This window comes from Egretta garzetta, unplaced genomic scaffold (genome assembly GCF_000687185.1).
Source record: "Egretta garzetta isolate BGI_Z169 unplaced genomic scaffold, ASM68718v1 scaffold137, whole genome shotgun sequence".
Lineage (NCBI taxonomy): Eukaryota > Metazoa > Chordata > Aves > Pelecaniformes > Ardeidae > Egretta > Egretta garzetta.
In genome coordinates this window covers 872,452-896,870 of record NW_009260139.1, presented here as the reverse complement: position 1 = coordinate 896,870, position 24,419 = coordinate 872,452, and the positions used below count along the sequence as shown (strand labels likewise).

At 38.8% G+C, this 24,419-nt stretch overlaps 1 protein-coding gene across 3 annotated transcripts in view; it reads right to left on the bottom strand.

Moving 5' to 3' along the window:
- Positions 1-1,297: 1,297 nt before the first annotated feature.
- Positions 1,298-24,419, bottom strand: part of LOC104128837 (N-acetylated-alpha-linked acidic dipeptidase 2) — a 33,063-nt gene continuing 9,941 nt past the window's right edge. The window contains exons 9-19 of one of the 3 annotated variants that reach the window (XM_009641685.2): positions 22,449-22,534; positions 21,731-21,850; positions 21,222-21,304; positions 18,418-18,481; positions 15,686-15,753; positions 10,639-10,730; positions 9,107-9,197; positions 8,193-8,457; positions 4,500-4,581; positions 2,562-2,654; positions 1,298-1,487 (exon numbers count right to left, since the gene is read on the bottom strand). In XM_009641685.2, coding sequence (XP_009639980.1) covers positions 1,298-1,487; positions 2,562-2,654; positions 4,500-4,581; positions 8,193-8,457; positions 9,107-9,197; positions 10,639-10,730; positions 15,686-15,753; positions 18,418-18,481; positions 21,222-21,304; positions 21,731-21,850; positions 22,449-22,534 — 1,234 coding nt within the window. Of the gene's footprint in view, positions 1,488-2,561; positions 2,655-4,499; positions 4,582-8,192; positions 8,458-9,102; positions 9,198-10,638; positions 10,731-15,685; positions 15,754-18,417; positions 18,482-21,221; positions 21,305-21,730; positions 21,851-22,448; positions 22,535-24,419 lie in introns of all 3 variants that reach the window. The other 2 variants (XM_035897100.1, XM_035897099.1) reach the window with 2 other exon arrangements.

The following is a 24,419-nucleotide window of genomic DNA, read 5'->3' as shown; positions in this document are numbered from 1 at the left end:
CTTTTGCCTAGTAATTTTCCTGTTTCTCGAATTCTGTCTTTTAGTACCACATCTGTTCTATTCCTCATAAAACAAAAAGGATTTTATTCCCACAACCTGGTGCAATTCATGGTTGTGAGAAAAACTGCAGTATATTTTACATAAGAGAAGAAATTGGTTATTATCAGCTCCCACAAACTGGACTGTGATTTAATAAAATTCTAGCAATTTTATTAATTGTAAAGCATGTAGATGAGAAGCACATTTAAAGGGCAAATGAAGCAAGAACCAATTTTTTTACAAATTAAACAGTTTTGTACAGTGGCCCTTCTCATGCATTTTGGTTTCTCTTTGAATGTGAATGTAGCTCCTGATGGGAAACTTTCTTCGGGCCTTATCTGAAGACAGAATAATGTCAAGCCCCGTGCCAGTGGTGACAATGTCCACCATCTCCCCCAACTGGAAGAAGACATCTGCATGAAAGCGATCTCCCAGGAAAAAATAGGAGCAAAAGCTGCCATGGGCTTGGGACTAGTGAAAGTGCCAAAGGAGCAGGGAGGTCAGCTTTTGGTTATCCCCCACAGTCTGTATACTCCAAAGTGCAAATGAAGGAGAGGGAGGTGCGCTGTCTTTCAGAGGGATGGGCACCCACTCCCTGAGAAAATGCTTTTGGATTTCTGCCTGTAAGTGGCTGTTTTCTCTGATTATCAGGAATGGCTGTTACTGCTTTGGCTGTTGGCAGGAGGACTAGTATTTTATTTTTTCAGGAAAAGAAAGCAAATCAGTGTAATAAGCACTCACCAGTCCTGCAGAATAGATTCTAAAATACAGAGATGCCTTTGGTCTCTTATATAACAAAAGTAATTATGAGAACAAGAAAAATGCACATGCTGAGGAGTCTTATATATTTTTCTCTTGAAACGTCTGCTGTTGATCACTGCTACGGACAAGATTCACAGGTGGCTTGGCAAATAACTGGTTTTGTAATTCTACATCCAAAATAACGGGTGCTCAAAATTGGCAGATCTTTCAGAAAACTCTGTTTGGGAACTGATTTTTCCTTCTCTCCACCCCCAAATTTGCTTCCATCTAGGGCTGTTCTTAAAGCTACAGTTTTGTCAGTATGAGAGAGGCAGTAATTTCTAGCTCAGGAGTCCTTTGATCCACAGAGCTCCTGCTCACCCTACCAGTACACTTGCATGCATTCAGAAGGTTGGAATCTCAGACAGGCAGGCAGGCAGGAGAGACTGGGTCACCACGGTAGCCTGACTACAACGCATTTCAGACTTTGCTGTTTGAGCCTTTCGAAGCCATCATCCTATGCTACTTCTTTCAGTGTCCCTGCTGCGGCCTGCACAGTGAAGGCTGCAATGGAAATCTGCCTCTTTACTTCTTCCCAGGCACCGTGCTGATCTGCTTTGCTTTCAATATCAAACATGGCATCATAGATCCCTGGGAAGGACTCCCCAGCATACTTGTTGTGACTGCTTGGAGCAAAGATGACATGTCTGTGGGGAAAGAAGGAGAAAATGTAGGTACACTAAATAAAATAACCATTAACGGGGGGTGCATGTTCATTGTAGGGAACCGTATATGTGCTACATAAAGCAACTGTGAATCCTGTGAAGATCAGAACTTACTAAATACCCAGGAAATCTGGCTGGAACTGCCTTTAAAAGGATAGGAGGAAACAGCTCCAAGGGCAAAATCTCTGGGAAAGGGCACAGATTCAGGACAGGTAGCCTTTTCCTTGGGAAGAGATCATGCATTTATCTAATTAGGAATGAAAGCATGTCAAATTTTTTTTTAAAAAGGGAGCTCAACAAACCTGTTGAACGTGGCAGTCTGGAACAGGGAATAAAACTAGTTATGGGTGTACAATGAGAAAATACCTAACCAGTTGAATGATGGTCAGCAGATCTGGGAAAGGAATGAGAAAAGAGGGGGGAAAAAAACTGTGGGACAATTCTTGAGAAAAGCATGAATTCTTCAGGAAAGAAGCAATTCTATTGGAACAGAACTAGGAAAAAGTATCTCCTAATTTTATTTGTTAGATGGTTTGTTGGTGGTTTTTGTAATAATGAATACTTGCAGATATGCTTTTAAATTGATGGGTTTTGTATGAAGTATTAAAGCACGTTTGTGAAAGGGGATATGAAAGAAGCCCCCAAAATAAAAATAAACACTAGAACAACATTAATCAATGCGAACAAGTAAAAAAAAGAAAAAAAAATGGACAACTCTAAATGATACAGGTACAGGTTTAAAAGAGCAAGGGGTAACAGAAATAGTACTACACACCTGCAAATAAATAAAAGTCACAGACTATGATGGCTAATAAAAACAGAGTGCCAGACCCAAGAAGAGGAATTAGGCACCAGAAGACTGGTGCAGCCAAGGAGTTCTCCTTGGGGGTTATAAACAAAGTCTGCGACTCACTGGATTGTATCTAAACCCGAATCTGTTGAGCTGTAATTCCTATACGAGGCCTATACAGCGGGTCAGCTTTTTTCAGTTAGGGTGGGGTTCACCTGCAAACATACAGTGCCTTAGACAGCTGGTCAAGAAACTTGTTGCCTCACCTGTAAAACTTCCTTCCTGGTAAGCCAAGGGGATCAATGAAAGCTCTTTCTATAAACATCAGCTGATCGTTCATGATTCGCACTGCAATTGGACTGCAGAAAATAGAGACAGACGTTTCACACAATGAGGAAACATGACTTCCCAGTTTCATTTAAACACTTTTCCTCTTATTTGGACAGAAAAAAAAAAATGACAAAGATGGTCTACACTTTGCAAAAAGGTGAAGTTTTGCAGATGGAGATATTTCATACATGTTATATTCATGCATTGAGATTTCTGTGCTAGAAAACTCAGCTACAAGATTTCACACTGCAAAAAATAAAATGGAGATTCTCTGAGAGTGTCAGATACTTACTATTAAATGTCACTAGAAAAATCCCACTTAACAGAGGGGAGAGGAAGGCTGAGATTTACATCAAGACGATGATACCTAGATTTTGGTGTCCACCCATAAGCCAAGTGTTCCCAACTCCCACTCTAATCTATCTACTAACATAGTAAGGATGGGATTCAGTTGCCTAAACTATCTGGTACCATACCAGGTGCCTGGGAGCATCTGGCCCCCAGCCACTGTACTCAGAGGGATGGGAGTCCTTGTGTGTGCAAACATCATGTGGAACATATGGGACCGGCAATGTTTAACACCTTTGTGGCCAACACGGACAGTGGGATTGAGTGCACCCTCAGCAAAACTGCCAATGACACCAAGCTGTGTGGTGCGGTGGACACGCTTGAGGGAAAGGAAGCCATCTAGAGGGGCCTTGACAGGCTTGAGACTTGGGCCCATGCGAACCTCATGAAGTTCAACAAGGCCAAGTGCAAGGTCCTGCACATGGGTCGGGGCAATCCCAAGCACAAATACAGGCTGGGTGGAGAATGGATTGAGAGCAACCCTGAGAAGGACTCGGGGGTGCTGGTTGATGAGAAGCTCAGCATGACCCGGCAATGTGTGTTTACAGCCCAGAAAGCCAACCATATCCTGGCCATCAAAGGAAACGTGGCCAGCAGGTTGAAGGAGGTGATTCTCTCCCTCTATTCTGCTCTTGTGAGACCTGGAGTACTACATTTGGCTCTGGGGCCCACAACATAAGGACATGGACCTGTTGAAGATAATCCAGAGGAGGGCCATGAAGATGATCCGAGGGCTGGAGCACCTTTCTTATGAGGACAGGCTGAGAGAGTTGGGCTTTTTCAGCCTGTGGAAGAGAAGGCTCCAGAGAAACCTTACTGCAGCCTTCCAGTACCTTAAGGGGGCCTACAAGAAAGCTGTAGAGGGACTTTTTACAAGGGCATGTAGTGATAGGACAAAGGTAATGGCTTTAAACTGAAAGAGGGTAGACTTTGATTAGATAGAAGGAAGAAATTCTTCACTATGAGAGTGGTGAGGCACTGGAAGAGCTTGCCCAGAGAACTTGTGAATGCCCCCTCCCAAGGCCAGGTTGGATGGGACTTTGAGCAACCTGGTCTAGCTGAAGGTGTCCCTGTCCGTGGCAGGGGGGCTGGAACTAGATGATCTTTAAGGTTCCTTCCAACTCAAAGCATTCTATGATTCTATGTCTTAGATACTCTGAATCATCACCCTGTCTCCTTGAAGTGTGCTGAAAGGACAAATTCTGGCATCAACTATAACACTTAAGTGTAGGTGTCTAAATACAGAGCTCAGCCCAACTTTAACTTTCACTGCTGTGTGCCTTTCCATATATTACAATAATTTTAATGACAAACATACTGTAATAAGCTCTACATCTGATACTATTCATCATGGGAAGTAGAATTCATCTTAGCAGATATTGCCTGTCTCAGAGTTCAAGGGCTCTCTTCTACAGCAATCAGAGATACTCCTTGTGTAGTCACTGGAAAGGAAGAACTAAGGAAGAACTGCCATCCTGGGTACCTAGGACAGATATATATATATAATTTTTGTTTTTCAGACTTACTCTTCCTTGTTAACTTGTCCGAGTCTCACATGAAATTCAGCAGCAGCCTTTGAGAAGTTCGCCACAGCGGAAAAAAGAGGATCTAGAAGAGGAAGGACTTTGTGAACAACTTCAGAGTACCTGCTGAGCCCTTTCAGTTGCCCAGTGGGAGAAAAAGTATATATTTTTTCTGATATAATTGCATTCATTTTGTTGTTGTTCCATAATTCATTAGTTTCCCTAGTGCAGACTTTAAAGATCTGCACTACTAGCAGTAATAGACAAAGACGTTGTGCAACAAGGCCAACAATAAAGCCAAATGCTTCATAAAGTTTTCACAAGCATAAATCTTCCCTCTGCCTGGCAAGGAAAAGACTGGCTGGCATTGCAAATGGAGAACTCTGCAGTTTGCTTTTTAACAAAGGGATGCACTGCAGCATTTAAGTATGAAAACCCTGACTGACTTACATCAAAAATACCAGCTTTTCCAGCAGGCTGTGGAAAGACAGCAGGATTTCCCTCATGGAATCGTAGAATCATTTAGGTTGGAAAAGACCTTTAAGATCAAGTCCAACCCTTAACCTAAGACTGCCATCCCACCACTGAACCATGTCCCTAAGCAAGAGTGTGATATGTCTATTGGATAGTATTATAGAATCACAGAATCATAGAATTCTAGGTTGGAAGGGACCTCAAGGATCATCTGGTCCAACCTTTCTAGGTAAGAGCACAGTCTAGACAAGATGACCCAGCACCCTGTCCAGCTAAGTCTTATAAGTGTCCAATGTGCAGAGTCAACCACTCCCCTGGGGAGATTATTCCAATGGGTGACTGTTCTCATTGGAAAAAATTTCCCTCTCATGTCCAATTAGAATCTCCCCAAGAGCAACTTGTGTCCATTCCCCCTTGTCCTCTCCATGTGACTCCTTGTGAAAAGGAGTCTTCCATTATTAGGTGAGGCATAAAAGACAGAACTGCTGTGCAACACAGTGATAAACAAGGTACATGGAAGTAGCCAAGGCCCATGCTTGCTCCACACATGCGCTAGAGTTAGAGCATACAAGGTGTCTCTGTCATCACCCCGTGTGCCATCCCACAGCACGTATGCTCCAACCCCAGGATTTTGCCTGTTACGCCTGACTATGTGCAGTGGGGCTGGGGGGTAAGTCAGTTGCTTTTTCCTGCCCTGGCCCTGGCAGAACATCTAAGCTATGCAGAATTACTCAGGCAAAGAAGCAGTAGGCTTTCCTTTTAATGACAGTATCAGCTGTGATGATTTTTCCATGGAAGGGTCTATTTAATACACACCTGGGGAAAGTATCAATTTATACAACAATTTTTGGTAGAATAAGTAAAAGGTGGATGTTATGATGAGAAGAACTTCTAGCCTTACCAAAATTCAACTCCATCACAAAGAAGGAAGATTTACAACTTGTACATTTTGCCCACAAGTTTCAGAAAATTTTAGATAAAACAAAGTATCCTCTCTTTGATCATATGGGAATATGGGGCATAAGATTAGGTCATCTCCTAAATCTGGTCCTCCGTTGGCAACTATGGCCCTTCACTGTTTATAAATTTATCGCACTATTTAGTGTGATAAGCTTTCTGTTCCCAGGACTCCTACTGAAAGCTGTTCTGCAGTCTCGTTTGCTCTTCTATTGCTAGAGAACTTATTTATCCATCACCAGCCTACACCTGCTTGTTCTTGTATTAATATTTTTGTTTGGTTTACATAATTAGAGGCACAGATTTTATACATGTGACCTGTTTATGGACTGCAGTATAGACAGACCCATGTCACCTCGTGAGGGTGAGAATTTACACTTGTCCATGACCGTGGCAATAGTTTGCCAGAGGACAGAGTTCTGCCCTGCTGACATCATGGTTATATCACGGCAACAGATTATATTTCAGAAGCAGTAGGAGGGGACTTAAGAGAAAAAAAAGAAAGGTCATCTGACAACATGTAAGAGAATTTGTGCTCGTGCTCACTAGCTATTCAGTGCTTTCAGTATTGGTTATTTTAGAAAATATCACATTTTTTCCCCTGCAAACCTTTGTACCTGATAGCATATGATACATGTACATATTTCATGAAGAAAGGTTTCTAGCCTTCGTTGTTGCAGAGGAGCAGCTGAAATATGAATCCAAAGGCAAATAAAAACCTTCATCTATTATTTGAAGGACAATGATGTGATTTATTCAGGCTTAATTAACAATTTTCTGACATTCAGTCTTGTCAATAAGCAATTCTATGAAAACACTGAGCGAAATTAATTTTAATTTTCAAGGTATTGTAAAAACTCCCTATATATTTTAATGCATTCTGGTGCAATAGAATAAATAAAAATTAAAAGTTATAGTTTTATTCAAGAAATAATTTCAAGCTGATCAGGCACCAAAGATCCATGAAAGTAATGAAAATACTGAAAAACATGCCTTATTAAAAAAATGGTCGAAGTGATACACCTATAAAGTTATGAGAGGGTTAAGTGATATTTGGGGGGAAAAAAGCTGAAAAAAAAGATTTCTTCTAGAATGTAGGAGCAAAAATAGATGCATTGATCAGAAGGTCGTTTGGGCAACTTCTAATCTGAAATGAGAAAGAAACTCAAACAATGAAAATAAATGATTTAACAGAAATTTTGGTAGATGTTGTACTACTGCAAAAAGAAATGCCAGAATTGATGTTTCCTTATGAGATATGCTGCAGTAAACACAAGAACATATTGGAATAAATCCTCGTGTTATGCAAAATCTCAGACCACATAATCTATCCCTCAAGTCTTCCTCTGTCTCCTCCTTTTTACAAAAAAGTGTGTCTTTTTGGAATAGTCAAGAATTTTTCACCTAAGCCATTACATGAAGTTTTAAATGTCACTTTTAATTTTCCCCAAATGAGGATTTGATTTGAGTTACTTCTAATGTTTCACACAACACAAAAGAGTATTGCATCTCCAAAAAACTTTTTTTATGTCTCTAAACCATGGGTCCACCAGATACCAAGTTAATTAGGACCAACTGAAAAGCCTCCTTGATGCAGAAACACAAGGGGTGAATGAGGCAAGAAGAAAGAAAGAGAGAATAGAGAGGGAGAAAGAAAATTATGTGGGAGCTATCCTCGCCTGGGATCCAGAGCACTCTGCGGCTCCCAACCTGGTTTATATGCTTCGTTGCAATGTTTTCAAGCACTCGGCAAATGGATGTATCTATGCAGAGGAGTTAGGAGAAGCGCTTCAGTTGCCTAAAAAAGGTATCTGGGGACAGAGACAGATGGTGAGCAAGTTCCCCAAAGTCAGATGAAGCCTTTGGCTGGGGAGGAATGGGCACCTGTGTCTCCCAAGTTCCAGGCAGTTGCCATAAATGTTTATCTTGTCTTCTTTTTTAAGCAAGAAGGTGAGAAGCAGGCTGGTGCTGTCTCTTTGTTCTGCATTTGGTTGTGGTCCATGATTGCTCATGACCACTGCAATAATGCCCAAAATTTATAATATGCTTGAAAATTATTATAACCCTCTCATCTGTAACCCTCACATCTATAAAGTGTTAAACCTGTGTTATGTTTAGGAAAAAAATAATGGAGGATCTTTATTATGGTGGCAGAATTGAAACAGGAAAGTAAGGAATTTAATTTCAGAGCTATAACAGATACACTGTGTCCTTGCATAATTCTAATTAATGCACTTAAGAAATACTGTTGTTGGTATTACTCACCAAATGATACTTTGTAAGTTTTCAGCTGTTCTTCATGTTTCTTGGCCAATTTATAAATTCCATTGCTGTATCCTTTTAAGGCTTCTCCATAATCTCTACAGTCGAATGGAATGACCTGGGAATCTGCAAGTTCATAAACCAGCTTGCCTCGTAACTGGGCAATCGTTAGCTGTTTCTTGAAGGTGGGGTCATAAAATTTTTCCACTAACTCAAAGGTCTCATACACAGTGTGATAAACAGGATAATTGCTGAATTTGTCTGCTTTCTGAAAAAGAGCAAGCAAATTTGTCAGTGCCCTGCATTCTAACTGCAGTTAAGGGATGTATTGATCACTTAATGACTATGATGCTTTGCACAGTTTCCAAATCAAAATAGCTATTTGCTACAAAACACAATTTACTATCCTTCCATTTTTGTGTGTTCATTTTAGGAAATTAAACCACCCTGAACCCATGGACTGTTGCACAAGATTAAGTGAGCAGGCTTCCTTCTCTCTAGCTGCACAGACCTCCCTTCGGTTCTACTGTACAGAGATTGCCTTTGCTAAAAGTGAAAACAGTTTGGGGGTTTGGATAGCAGAAGTCCTCAAGGATGGCCCCTTTTTATATTGTTATTTCTGAACACAGTCAAGGAAGTTCTGTATATTAAGCGGCCTACTAATAGTATGTTGGAATGAAATACACACCTCCAATTCTATAGCTACCTTTCTGTGAACTTGACAGCCTATAGAATATACGCACCACCGTAACATGTTTTATTCTCCAGACGTTTAGGCTTCTTGGTAGATTAAGAAATGGCACTGACAGACAAAAGTCAAAGATTCTCTGAAGCTTTTTTATTAATCATGAATAAATGTTTTTAAAAGGCGACTGCTCAGCACTATCAAAATTCTTCAAGCAATCTGGAAGACTTACCCTATTCTTGGTATAACGGACTCTGCCTGATGCAATTCCCAGTCTCTGAAAGTAAGCTTCAAAATCACTGCCTGATCCCAGTTTGTTTATTCTACATGTAGAGAAGACAACATCACAGTGAGAGCACTTACTTTCTTGTATGGCAGTAATTTATGCAAAATGCAGCTTTTTCAAAGAAATGGAGGTCAGCTCTTCCAGAAGGCATATCAGGGACACTAGTAAGACCAGAGACCACATACGTGGCAAGATTAATTACTCTAAAAGATTTTATTCCACCACACTAATTCAGTATCCAATATTCCTAGGAAGATCTTTTAAAGGTAGCAATCCTGCTTATGACACTGACCACGTGTAAAAAAAAAAAAGCACGCATTATGCACAAGAGCCATAAAATTGTATCAGACATGTCTCTGCAATCCTAAAACATTAATCATCTATTTCCAAACTAATATGAACTGGGCAGCAATATATGTAAAGGCAGATGTGTTTATATACTTAGCATACTCCACAGTACAATCAAAGACTGGTAAATAATTTCTACTGCAGAAGACACAAGTTGCTACTTACGAGTAAATATTGCCATCTGCTGGGTAGGTATGGCAAGGCAGAGGAAAAGAAAATAATAATGATAATACAGACAGATGTAATATTCAAAGTATCTTCAAATATTCAATTAAGTTTTATATTAAGTTTTAGGCTTATATGTCTAGCCTAGTGAAAAATTGGTGTTTCTCAGCTAAAAAAGAAAAATAACCCAGCTAAAGTTCTTCTGTCAGTATAAATTTCTGCAAGGAACTATTTGTATCAACTGAGAAAGGTCAGATCTGGCAGCTTTTTTAAAAGGAACAAATCTCAGTGAGTCTGATGAATCTAGAAACTCATCTTACGAAGGCCTGAAAGACAGGGTAACACACGCAGAGCATTTTGGTGAGACCACGCAAAGGGGCAGTGCTATTTACCTTAGGTGAGTAATGCCACATTATGAGTAAGATTTAGCTCTACAAGTCACAGGCTCAAGCAGTGTTTTGGAGTTCTAATACCTTCAAATATGAAGTTTTAATACCTTCAGATACAGATTTGTAGTGTATTAAATTTACATCTACTGTATAAACAAAGAATAAATATCACTAGAGCTTTTTAAATACCGCTCTAGGCAGTTTCTTCCAGCTGAGCATTTGCTTATCCTAACAATTTTGATATTCTCTCCTTTAGTAAGGTGACTAAACCATATTTTAAATTCTTTCCCTGCCCTGGTCTTTTTTGATTCCTTTCCAAATTGCTTTTCTACTAATAAAAGGCCTGTAAAAAGTGTGAGGTTTCATTTAACAGCAGGCATAGATGTCATTATCATTAAAAAAAAAGTAATCAAATTTTATTTTATTTTACTTTAAAAGATATTGCCAGAGATCCACCTTCTACTAAAAGGTTTTGTATTGCTGTCATCAATAGCAGATCTTGAAAAATCCTGGAGAGTAGCCATGCTATGATATGATGAAAATACTGGGAAAGAAAAAAAAAGATTAACAGCTTACCTGGGATAGCTGTTATTTTCAGGTGCAGGATCTTTCTCAAGCCAACTCTCATAAAGAGTCCTATTTTCATAACCCTCATCAGGGCTTAAAATCTGGAGAGGAAAAGATTATAATCTCATTGGAAGTACCTCTGACTCAATTCAGTATCAAAGGAGACCTTTACAGCTATCTGCATCATTGTTAATCAACAGCATTACTGCATGCGAGGAAGTGTACATACACTATTTACATTTGTTACATACATTTATGGATCTCAACCATGAAGAGCATCTCAGGAATCAACCGTAAACAGCGGGGAACAGCAAGTTAAAAGCTCAAGGACACCAGCTGGAGCTCATCCTCCTCTGGGGAAAGTGGGTCCTGGGATTACCACCTTATTATAGTGCTGTGTATGTACACACACACCAGCTTATAACAGCCCTAAACCCTGTGGAGGTTTGTCACACACAGCAGCAATATTCTCCCAGCAGGCTGAGCCTGAAATTTGACTGCTTTTTGCTATAGGAAGGGTACAAAAGAATGGTTCTAGAAGGGTCAAAACCAGTCATTAACTATATTACAACAGTGCCAATGGGACTCAACCAAGACTGGAGCACCATTGTGCAAGACACTGTATGTAAAAATGTAGGTCCCACCCTTACCTTAAAAATAAAATCTAAAAGCTATGTAACCAGGATGGAAAAGGTAAGTATTAGTAAAGCCTGGAAAACTATGAAAGAGTATAAAAATAGTTGACCAAAGCTCTTAGAAAATCTATGGCAGAAGTAAAAATAAATAAAGACTCTGGCCCTGGTCTCCATCTACACTTAAACAATCTTTAACAGACATGGTCCTTTAAGTATAAGATTAGTTATGAAGTGCAGAGGATTGGGATTTTTACTTTTTTTTCCAAAATACAAACCATAAATATTCATGACTAAATACATGGTCCCACAGTATTGTGAAGACTTAAATTCTGCCCTGAAAGATCTACAGACTCCAAATTGAAAATCCAAGGAGTTCTGACCTCTGAGATTAAGTCAGCAGCTGGCAGAAAAATAACGACTTTGTGAAGTAACTGCTTGGCTGCTGTCATTTTCAGGGCACTTTGTTCAAGTTCTAGAGCTCAATTGGAAATGGCACATTAATAAGAGCAAGCTGAACTCTTGACATATGGGAGTAAAAGTACTCCATGCTCTGGCAGAGATGCTATTCTGACAGCTCAGCTTATGTAAAACTCATTGGCCAGCTTCTTCGTACAACACTGAGAGCCTAGTAAAGCCTTCTATTTGCCACTTAGATCCAAATCTAGAATCAGCATAAGCTTACTGCTACCTCAAGGGAAGATGCAGAGTTCTTTAAGTATAAATACAAAGTAAGAAGAGATGATCAGAACAGAGGAATTGAACTACTGCAGATGCTGGCCAGTGGTGACCAATTGTCTAAAGCCTAGCAGTATAGCAAAGCCAAAAAAGACTTTCAACAGCTCAATGTCCCATATGTATGCTGACGGTCACACTTAAATGCAGAACTCCTTGAAAGATGACACTTCATGTGTACACTACATTTTTTTGGTGAGAAGTGTTAAGCATTGGAACTGTTAAGCACTGGAACAGGCTGCCCAGGGAAGTGGTCGAGTCCCCATCCCTGCAGGTATTTAAAAGCTGGGCAGATGAGGTGCTTAGGGACATGGTTTAGTGGTGGGATGGCAGGGTTATGTTAATGGTTGGATTTCATGATCTTAAAGGTCTTTTCCAACCTAAACAAATCTATGATTCTAATATTCTAAGTGGCTCTCTGAAAAACAAGAAAGACAAAGAGATCTTGGGATGTTGAATAGTTGGATGTCAGGCTCTTTAATATTGATAGAAATAACTTTCTTTTGGACATGCATAATCACCCACATCTGCACTAATGTTCTTTCACATACTGGGCTTCCTGAATGAAATACAGTCCCACACAAAATCCTCATGCAAAGCATAGGGAACATTTTCATCCCATTTATGCTGTTTCTGAGAATTAACTAGGACTCCTGAGGCACACAGGACTGTTCACTATTCCTATCCAAGTAACTAACAACCAGGATATGCAAAGACTTAATGGCCTGATGCTTCGATGTGTACCTCTAGCTTCCCAATATCATCCAAACCCAAATGCACTGCAGCTGAAAAAGCAAAACTAAGAATATAATCACTCTGACTTAGTCCTTCTAGCCCTAGGAAAAAATGGGGGTTTTCTTCAGATTAGTGAAAAAGACACAACTGATTAGCAAAGGCACAGGTTGTAGTCTTTGATTATCTTTATAGGAGGCTACCTAAATGCAAGCGAAGAAAAAAAGAAGGAACAAAGTTAAGCAGATCCCTCTGCAAAACAGAGCTCCCCTGTTCTAGCTGTTGCTTTAGTTTCTCTCCCTCTTTTGCTAATCCAATTCACTAGAATTTTTAGAGACCTGGAGAATAAAGATGTTTGAACCCTTAAATGAGTTTTATCCTGTGATATTAGAAGCAGTGAGTCAAGTAAAAGATGTGCCACATTTCTACAGGGTCTAACAGTCATCTATATACATGTTTCTATGCCAACAAAAATGGTGTCCTAGTTAGAACCGGTTCTTCAGCAAACACCCCTTGCTATCCCTGACTTCATAGAATCATAGAATGTTTTGAGTTGGAAGGGAGCCCTAGAGGTCATCTAGTCCAACCCCCCCTGCAGGGAGCAGGGACATCTTCAACTAGATCAGGTTGCTGAGCTCCATCCAACCTGGCCTTGAATGTTTCCAGGGATGGGGCCTCCACCACCTCTCTGGGCAACCTGTGCCAGTGTTTCACCACCCTCATTGTAAAGAATTTCTTCCTTATATCTAGTCTAAGACTTCTCTCCAAGGGTCCACCAAAACACCATTTTTCCTTGGGAAAATTCCAGCAGTCTCCATGAATGGTCTTATAGAAAAGTTCAAAAGAGTTTAACTGTTCTGGAGAGAGGTTTCACGGCCTGTGATTTATGAAGACCACTGGTGGCACACCAACACTGGTAAACTACAGATGGTTTGGAAATGAAAACTACAACATTGAACCACTGTAAAAATTGAACTGTAATTTTATTTTTCAAAAAGATGAGAGGCAGTCCCAGGTTTAGCAGTAGAAAAAGATAAAAACACTCTTCTAGAGAAATCTGGCAAGTGTCTCAAATTTATTCAGTAAGATAATTAAAAAAAAAGGTAAAATGGAAAAAAGGATTTCAGATGAGATTCTTTGGACAGATATAATATGATAAAAGTTAACTGGGAAAAGTGCTCCTCGACTATGTACAGAAAGCAGAGAACAGCAGAAAATCGGAATGTTGGTGCAGAATCCTGCTCTGTGGAACAACGGAAAAGAAAAAGTAGTTGTGGATTTTGTCTATAACAAGCTAAAAAGAAAAAAAAAAAAATCTAAGTTGTACCAACGGTGGCTTTAAGGAGCTCAGAGAATAGTTAGACTTTTCACTGACAACTCTCTGCCATAAAATAATTTCCTTTACAAATGAAGCTATGACAAATATGGGTGAATATAATGTATTTCCAGGAGCTTTTTAACGAGGAAAAAGCATGGAATTATGGAACAGTTGTCACGCTTTCTATTGTTTATATTATGCTTCTACTGTCAAATGATTAAGTAACACTGAATATGAAAATTTTTTGAAAAGCCAGTCTCAAGTACTTCATATGGAATTTTAATGCAAGTTTTCTACTCCAACTCCAACTCCAATAGTCAAAAAGTTAACTTAAGATCAAGAGTGAGGTACTATCTTTAGCCTAGATATTTTTTTTTACTTTATCTTTTGCAGAAGAATGTATCCCTGGGTAAGTGGCTTGCTGCAGACAGGAAGTAAATTATTCTACTCAGGGCCCTGAAGCACTAGGGACATAGAAATTGTTATAGGTGAAAGAGAATGCCCTTCAGTGTGTGAAGTGTCACAGCTAACATTTGAACAAGCACAGCTTATTCCCCCACAAGGAAGAAAGAGTAAGATAGAAAGAGTTGATAAGCAAATAAAACGTAGAAAAGAAAAGAAGACCATGGGAATAGGATGGATAATCCACCTCAGACTCAAACCATGGCGTTTCCAGTGTTAAAAGTCAATGTACTGCATTTGAAAATAACTCAGAATGAATGCATCTCCCATCAGAGATGGGAGACTAACCTAAAGTCATCCTACCAAGGGCAGTTGCAATGCTGATTTTTATACTTGGGCTTCTCATCAGGGGGAAAAAACAGTTTCAGAGTTCTGTAGGTACAAGAATGGACAACCACATTCGGTCAAAGGAATCTCATCCTAAAGGCACTTACTTCTACCCATTGCCTTTAAAGGCACTCTACATTGCTTAAGTCAGGCAGAGATGTCTTCTGTTAATTGACATTAATCCAGACCTGAGGGTAGTAACAATGGCTCATGCTGGGTCCCTAATCTGGTTAACTCCTCATGTGGCCAATGAAATGTCATGCTTTAGTGGACCACAATCTTTCAGCCTTATGACAAGTCATCCTGAGAGGTGAAAGCAAAGGACACATGATTAGACCGCTTGTAGTCATGCAAATCCAGACATCTGGCCTGTTACAAAAGCTGCCCAATCCTTCAGTACTTATCACAGTATTTCAGGGGCTCAGTGAGATATTAAGGAGATTCAGGGGGAACTGACAGAGGGCAAATGATAGCTAGCCGATATGAAAATGAATAGATTCTCTTTTGCACATGAAAGGGAAATTTAAAATGCAATCCATTTCCTTGAATGATTATTACTTTAGAGAACTGATCTTGCTCAAGTGTTTTATTATCTTTTTTTATTATTATTATTTTTACTACACATTACAAATAAAATTCCGCTTATGTCAGTGACTCATTTCAACCTTTCTAAGAATAGTGAGCCTGGACTACTGATGGGATGTTTTGCTATTGATTTCGATTGGGTCAAGATTCTTCCAGAACAGTGAGAAGATAAATCCAATATTATTCAATAATCCAATTTTACCCAATAAATTTGAAGTTTTACATTCATAGAAAGTCACAAATAACAGAAACTCTGGTTCTGTACCTCTTTTGTCAGATTATACACCAGTTTGTAGAGAAGAGGGGTGCAGTCAACTCTTAATGTGTAGTTGCCTGAAAATGAACAAAGACATGAAATTTTTCCCTTCACATACCAGTGACATTATCTCCCTAATGGATTAAATCCTGCAGTCTTGTCTTAGACAGACTTCTTGACTCCAAGGCAAGAATTTAGATCTTGCCTCAGAATATACACAGAAATAGACTACTTGGTCATATCGTATAAGCTACTGCTGCTACACAGCAGTGATGCACTGGTGATAGTACGTACACAGTAATGTAATTAAGCCTTCCCAGAGTTGTAAAATATGCCCAACTACCCCTCATTAGCTACAAGCCCTTGTCACTCAGAACTTGTGAAGCTCCCCCCAAAGCTTGTGTTAAACGGAAGGCAATGGTAACATCCTACTCTTCATAGGATGTTAAAAATAAAGTTTGTTTAGATAGGAATAGTGCAGGAGGAAAGATGTGTTCCCTGCAAGACATTCTAAGAAGCCTTTCAATGCAGCTGCTTCTTCTCTTATCATAAGGAGGACTTTTTCAATGTTTTTTCAGGCTGTATCTGAAAGACAGATCATCTTCTGAGTAAGAGACTCGTAAGATATTTGGCATTTTGTATTTCAGAACTAACTCTCACCCGAGTAGGAGACAACAAAGATGCAGAGTAATGTTTTCAGCTACTGTCTCCTAAACCTCCCCTTTTACCACCACGCTGTGGCTTCTACACTTTACACCCGTGAGGTTTCCACAGTGCCTGCAGGCTGCATTGAGCCAGGTATCTCATACTGAAGCTGTCTGCATTGCAAGAGCCCCATTGAAAAGAAACTATCGCCACTTTTGAGGCAGGCAGGAGTGTGAAGCACTCTTCTCTATAGATTACAGCCACCAGGCAGCAGCTGTGGAAGCACCTCTGTGCTCAACTGTGGACAACAACAAAGAGGGGAATAGGAGTGAGAAGGCTTTGATGTAATAAAACATAAGCTCTCAGAGAACACAGTTATTAGGTTTTGATACGGCTTTAGACCTCTGGGTCATCCTTTGCACAGTGTGTACTCACCAGAGGACTAGGCTGACAATTACAGAAAACCCCGTGATGATAGAAAAAATGCTAGATATTGTTAATAATGTTTCCAAGGAGAGTCTATATTTGAGAACTGGAAATTAAAGTCACAAAAATGCTCCAAAGGATGACCTGCTACTCTGCTTTTCATTGCTAAAGGACAATGAATAGAAATAATTTGCTGTCCAAAACGTGGCATAAGTGCAGTGGGGAATATATGATGATAAACAAAGTAATTGGTGAAGTACATGGATGCTATGGCTCTACGGGGAATATTAATGCTCAGTCAGGTGAAAGATGTCCAAGATACTTAAAACAGTACAGTGAACATGGTGTTTTTTTCCTTATTACATATTTCTTTTCCAGTGGTTTTACTTTCACATTTTCTTTAATGCATAAAGCAAGAGAGATGTTTGAATAATCAAGATTTAGAAGAAAATCGTTAAGGCAGCAGCATGTTGGCTGCAAACCAACTAAAAAATATGTGTTACAATCCATGCTGAGAATATGAAGCAGTTGTAAAGCTATTCTTTCATCCGTGAGATCTAGGCATGAAATTCTGCTCTACTTTTTACACAGCATGTAGGCTGCATAATTGAAGGAACAGCTCTAACCCTCCCTACAACCCAACTCCAACTGAGCATTTAGAAACTAGGTTTGGCTTTTCTTTCTTTCCAATCCTTTTGTGACAGACAAAATTTTCAGCTGACAGGAATGAAAAGAGTTCTTGGATATGCCTGTTGATATTCATTTTATTCACACACAGTAAGCCCAAATAAGTTGGGTTTAACATGGGAAGAGCAACGCCCTAAATAACTGAGGTTATGATGTAGGACAGCTTCACAGGACTCTACTGACTATTATTTCAGCACAGACAACAGTAAACTAAATCCTTCTGCAAGAAAGCTCAGTACAATTTAAGAAGGATTTTGTGATTTAGGCCATAGTGTTGGGCCCAAAATTCGAAATCCAGTTTCTAAGCAGCATTCCTATATGACAGATTCTTCTCGTAATCTGAAGGTCATATTAAATTGGATAATGGTGGATCAGGTTTTTTGTGAAACACTCTTCAGCGCTTATTTTTCCAGGAGAGCCCTACAGTAATATATATGTAACTCCCTGCATATTCTCCTTGCTGATAGCAATGAACAAAGGTGACCAAAACAAAGGGACCAAAATGGGTCCCACCCCCACAAAATGTAAGCTTAAGGTCTTGACACAAATTGTCTTAAGATCGTAATAGATTAGTGTCCCAACATACTATAATTCCACAGGGAAAAGAGCTGGAACTGCAAGTGGAGCAAGGAGCAGCAGATATTAAAACTATAACTGTAAATTAAAGCTAATGCAGTTAAGAGCAAGTTTAACGTTCAGACCACTCAGCTCATTAGCACGGAATGCTAAACACCTCTGGAGGAGACATTCTGGACTTCAGACTCGTGGGCTGCAGCTCAAGGATGGCACTATTTGCAGGAAGAAAGCAACATAAGAATTTAAATTGTTCTCTCTCTCCACTTAATTCTGTATTTACTACACTTATTCTGAACATCACATTATCTATCTTATATTTGCCAGCTCTGGATGCAATAAATAATACACAGTGAACTATTAAAATTGCCATCTGTGAAGTAAAGTGAGTTAAAAAAAAAAAGACACACCTTCTATAGAAGAATCTGTGTTGATGTAAGCAACTGCCCGCTCCTGGAGGACTCTGGCATTTTCCTGGGGGTGTGGAAGTGTAACTATTACTTTCAATTATTGACATTTAGCCAAAGAGCATGTTAAGCACACCGTTTTTTACAGCATTACCTTTAAAAACCCAGTCAGGAAAAGTAGCACTCTGTACCTTACTAATTACATTAATGTTTGAGGATGGGTCAATGATCTGGGCACAGGAAATTCAGTCCTGCTTTCTGGGACTTAATTTGCTGTGGAAAACATCCCCAAAATGTAGGTGCTGCCTGCTGCTTGACACAGGAGCAAGATGGAACAGGAAAATTACTGAGCAGTATTGGAACAGGGTAAATTAAGGTTATACATGTGTTTTAACTCTGCATTTGCAGTGCTTTCTGAACATGCAACATGTGACCGGGAGGTCAGCCAGAATTCCTCCATGCTTTTAATCCCTAGTTATTCATGTGAGCTCCCAGCACTGAACTCAATTTTAACACTGATAAACCGAGCATTGCTGTCATTTCTACTCTTCCATTTCAGAAAGGGATGAGTCAAAGCACTGACTTTTCTTATTAAAATGACTTTGACTGACTGTTTTGAGTCAACCAAGCATTACTTTCATGCTAAATATATACACACTTGTTTGATTTTTGCGAACTGGTAATTATGTTTGAAATCGATATTCTAATCAGTAAGCGGTATTTGACTAAGTCTTGGCTTTGTGATAGATATTCTAATTAGGTTCGTAATTGTTGCTTGATTCATTCAATTTATAACCCAACTAATCATTTGTAAGTCATGTGAACTAAAAACTGGATAGGTAATTGATAACTTCATAATGAAATTAATATCTTTAAAACAAACAGCAGAGGAGATTCTGCAAAAGAATATGAAGGGAGGGAGCAAGCCTGTATATGCATACATGAGGCCTTGCATATATGCAAACGCATATTTGCAACATAAAGAAATTCCTTCACTTCTGAGCATTTATGAGATTGTCTATGTAACAGAAGGATGTTGTCAGAGTTGCAGAGTCTTTTTGTTACACAGAAGACTGAATATGACGGGTTAATTTTCCTCAAGATTTAGTAGATGACAGATCTGGCAGCTGCAGAGAACATGGATGTAAGCTGTGAGGAATGTCTCTAGAGAAACTGAATCTAATTTAGGTGTCAAAGAGGAGGAATGAGCACCACAACATAAAACAAGAAAACAATAATATAAAAATGTTGAGGTTCAAATATGAATTGTGATCATGGCTTTCTAACCTAGTATAGCTGACATTTCATGAAATAATGGATGATAGATTACTAGATATTAAATTATTAAACAAAAAACATCACAGAACAGCAGTAGCAATATGTGAACGAGTCAAACATAAAAAACCCTAATTTATTCATGACTTTGTCAAGAGAAGTGGATCTTTTAAGAATCATTATTTCGTGGTCCTCATGGTCTATGTATCTGTACATGCATCTAAATACATGCACAGATACATAGACAAGGAAATCACAAATGAAGTTTTATATACAGTATAATTTTATATACAGTATAATCAGGTGGGATGAAACTTTAATGCCAAGTCTTTAGAATTTCTCAGTAAATTATTTTAAAGATAATTTAAATTATGGTTTCTTAATCTAATGTCCCATAAGCCAACAGTAAGGTGCAGAAAGTCTATTGCAGCTGGAAGCCAAACTGTTTATGGGAGAAAGAAATCCAAAGAGAAATATCAGCTTTGTTAACAGCAGAATGATGGAATCCCTTTGGTGTTTGGGAGCATATTTCTAGTTTTGTTCCCTCCTCTGACACATGTCATTTTGCTATGTAATTTTGTGGTTTACTGAAATACATGCCAATAATATAAACCAAAAAGATTAAAATATTTTATTTTATCGATTTTGAAAACTCTATCCACATATCTAAATATAACCTTGTAAACAAAATTCTAACAGAAGAACAAGACAACATATTTCTGTTAAACCATTCAGTACTAATAAATGGATGTAGTTCAGTAGAAATGTGTTTCATCACACAATTTTCTGCCTGCTCTATTCCTACTTTGGATTTTACAGACAAAGCAATGAAAACTCTCATAAGACCTATATTTCTTACCAGGGCTGAAAAAATCCACTTACAGGGTTAAGAACTGAAGGTGCCCAACAGGGAAAGGAAGAGAAAAACATTCAGAACCTTACTTCTGAATCTCCCAACATCCTTCTGGCAGGCAGGAATATAGTCAGGGATCACACTACAGAATTAATTGATTGTCCTGGCCCTGAGACTCCACAATTCTGGAATTTTCACAGGAATTTGGAACTATCCATTCTTAGATTACCTACACTTTTGTTTGCCCAGGGGGATTAATTTCCACACAAAGGGCTTGGTGGGCTTATGGATCACAGGTACATGATCTGGACTTTAGTTTACAGGAACTAAGGAATTTCTCAAATAGAAAATTGGAAAATAAACCAGTATAGGTTACACAAAATGATGCCATTCTGTTAATTGAAGGGATAGGTTTCCACATAGAGACCACTGGGGGACATTAGCTTTGAATCAAAGGAGATTTTTAAATCTTAGACTAGTTAGTGCACTTATGTTGTAAGAAGTTAGGTTGGTAATTTGCATAAATACATGAGGGCCTCACAGCACCTGAAGGAGTCTGTTGTGCTCCAATTTTACCTTGAAGCTATTGATTGCAGTCTAGGAATAAATGCCACTGGGTACTGCAGCTGCCTGCAACAGACTTTCAAGTTTTGCTTTCTTTACACTGTTCTTTGTTTACCTCAGCCCATTCTGTGGAACCCAACAATCCAAATTCTTCTGCATCCCAGCTAGCAAAAATAATAGTTCGCTTAGGTCTCCAACCTGCAATCACATAGTTACACTTGAAAATTCAGCTTAAAGCTAGAAAGTCTAGTGAAAGATCACAGTTAATTGCAATCACTTAAAAAAATAGCACTTAATTGATACAGAGTAAAAAAAATTCCCTCTAAACTCCTTAGAAGATCATATTATTGCAGAGGCATTTCTTATGCACTATTTTAATATCCACATGACTAAGAGGATACTATTACACTCATGAGAGATGTGAGGGAAAAAATTCAGCCAACTAGGATGCAATGCTATATATGCATCTCTTCAATGTATTTGCCTTTTTCATAATCAGAAATACAGCTTTCTGTAGAGGTGAAAAGTGAAATCAACACAACTGCTTATCGGAACATTGAACACAGTTCCTCAAAGCTGCTGTTTTCCCTATCCCTCATTTTATGCCTGTAATAAGTAAGTTACCTTCCATCTTCATTTTACCAAAACTCCGTACAACCTCTTGCAGAACAGCTGCACCCGTAGTCGGATCGATACCACCAAATACCCAAGAGTCTCTATGACCTCCTAAAATAATATATCTGTCTGGAAACAAACACATAATATCAAACTTTAATTAAAAATGCATTTTGGTTACCTGTATTTCCTTTGATTGCATCACTACTTGTGTCAAACAAAATATGAAGTTTAATACCGGTTCTATAATTTTTTTTGTGTTAAGGTAATCTGCAATCATTCACTTTCTCTACTGAAGTATATAAATGAAGACAAGAAATATTTTATACCTATTTTTCTACTTAAAAGTCTCTCATGTATTTGGCCTGCTACTAAGGTATGAACAACAGTATGTAGAGGTCCCAAATCATTACTACTTTTCTGTACTTTGCATTGTGTTAATTTTTGCAAAGGAAAAATGTACAAATAATGTAAGGGGCAACCTACTGTAAAATGACAGGCATTATAAAAAAATTCTTTGACATCTATCATTCTAACTTTTTCATTCAAATATATTCTTGGGAATGCCAATGAAAAACTGTGTGCTGGGAGGGACAGGAGAACAGGGTTCCTCAGACTCCCTATTATCTGGCTATCTAAAAAACTTGAAGTTTCTTGCAACGTAAGAACAATTTCACCAAACACAAGATAAAGAAGGAACTAAAATCCTCACACAGCCAATGCTCACCTGGTTCCACAGCTCCTCTGAGGATTCCAATGACATTGTAAATTCGTGTTATTTTATTGTTTGTATGAACATGCATTCTGACTTTTCTGAAATGAAAAAGCAGTAGGGAGTAACCATTTCTGACTGAGGAGGAAATAAAAATTCAACAGAATAGCGTGTAAGCCAGAAGGTTTGTGCTGCTGTTCTGCTTTGTGTGTTCAGCACTGGTCTAACCTGTCATGCTGTATCAGTGTCCCATTTTTTATTTCAGATTAACCTGCTGGAAGAAAGATGCCTTAGAAACAACCCTATGAAGTGGGCCAATTATAAACTTTCAGACATTTACAGAATTCATTAAATTGTTATTTATGGGAGTCAATCGGATAATTGTGTATTAGAGGAGTAAATTGAAAAGCACATACAGTAATTAAAAATACATTTATATTTTGGCCAAAATGATAATTACAGATATACATATTTTACTAAAAATACACTTTGGTTTTGTACCACAATTGTGTGTCATGATAGAACTTGGAGAGAAGGTCATTAGAAATACGCCTCCAGGAATAAATAAATCAAAAGGAAGGAAATTCAGGTGTTAGGAGAGCTCAAAATAATGTAGTATTCAGCTCCTCTTAACTTGTAGAAGAAACAAAGCATCAAACAATGCTTTTTTTTGTGTCTGGCAAAACTCCAGAGTTTCGCATTTGAAGTTATCTTTTCAGCAGCAAATCTGCACAAATGTCAAAATCAAAACCTACTTCAGGACAGCTACTGGATCTTTGCCCAGGAAATAACTGACACCAGTGCCTTGAGCATGAATATACTTGCACACTATCCACATGCAAAGGACTTTCTAGGTAGGCTCAAAAGGTTCATTTTTGATATGGAGTTTCTCTGAGAAAGAAGTATGTGTAGGATTAGCCCATATTTACAAAAACTGTTACCCTATCAAGTAGGAAGATGTTAAAAAGTGCACTCAAAAATATTTCCTATGTATGTGTTTTGTGCATGAATCATATTGTTTCTTTTCTCATTGCTGCTCTTCAAGACATTCCAAACAGCACCTTAATAATGTCAAATATGCTTTCTTGTTTATTTTTTCCCACTTTTCAGCTAGTGTTAAAGCAGAGAAGAAAAGAATCATGACAAATGAGGTCTTTATAAAATTATACATTCAGACATACTCTTGTTTTGTAGGAGGTGGAGCAGTCATAATGATACAACATTTTTGGTTCACTGTGGTCCGCTACCAGTCCTGATAGAAACTGAAAGTATTTTTATGTGAAAAAGTGATAGAAAAGTGATCTTAGCTTTAACTATTGCAGCTTATCATTTATAAGCAAGGAAGACTGCTGTGACAGTCCCTGACAGCCAGTCAAATCCCTGATCACCAAATGCAACAGTTCTGTGGCTTCGTCTGCTAGAGAGCAGCTCTGTTAGTGCTGGAGACCTAGACCTATTTCTCTGTTAGAGCTGAAAAAAACCTGTAAACCGCAAACATCGTATTGCTAATCCAAGTGGTCAAAGGCCAGCTCCTCCCAAACAAATTGTAAGATATATGTGCTTTGGGCTTTTCTGTTCTGGGTTCAGGGCTTACAACCATGGGGCCTACCAGCTTTGGGGAACAGTTAATGGACTCCCAAATCATTGCCACAGTTCACAGATCTAAGTTCACAGAAACCTTGGGAGGCTTCCAATGGACAAGAAAAATGTAAGGAGAAGACAGCTACCGAATTGTCAGTCCTTCCCCATTGGACTGGTACAAGCTGGCTGTCCTATTGTCCCCCTGGTCACCAAAAACAGAAAAGAAAGACCAAACTTGGAATTTAGCTTAGGGTTTAAGTTTAGGGTCAATCCAACAGTATTAAAAAATGTCTACTTAGTGCTATATAGCCATTTTTTAAAAGGACCAGTGAAATAATGTCTGAACCTTAAAGTAAGTATTAAAGTTGGAACCACAGGGCTGGACCTATACCCTCTGAATCTGTC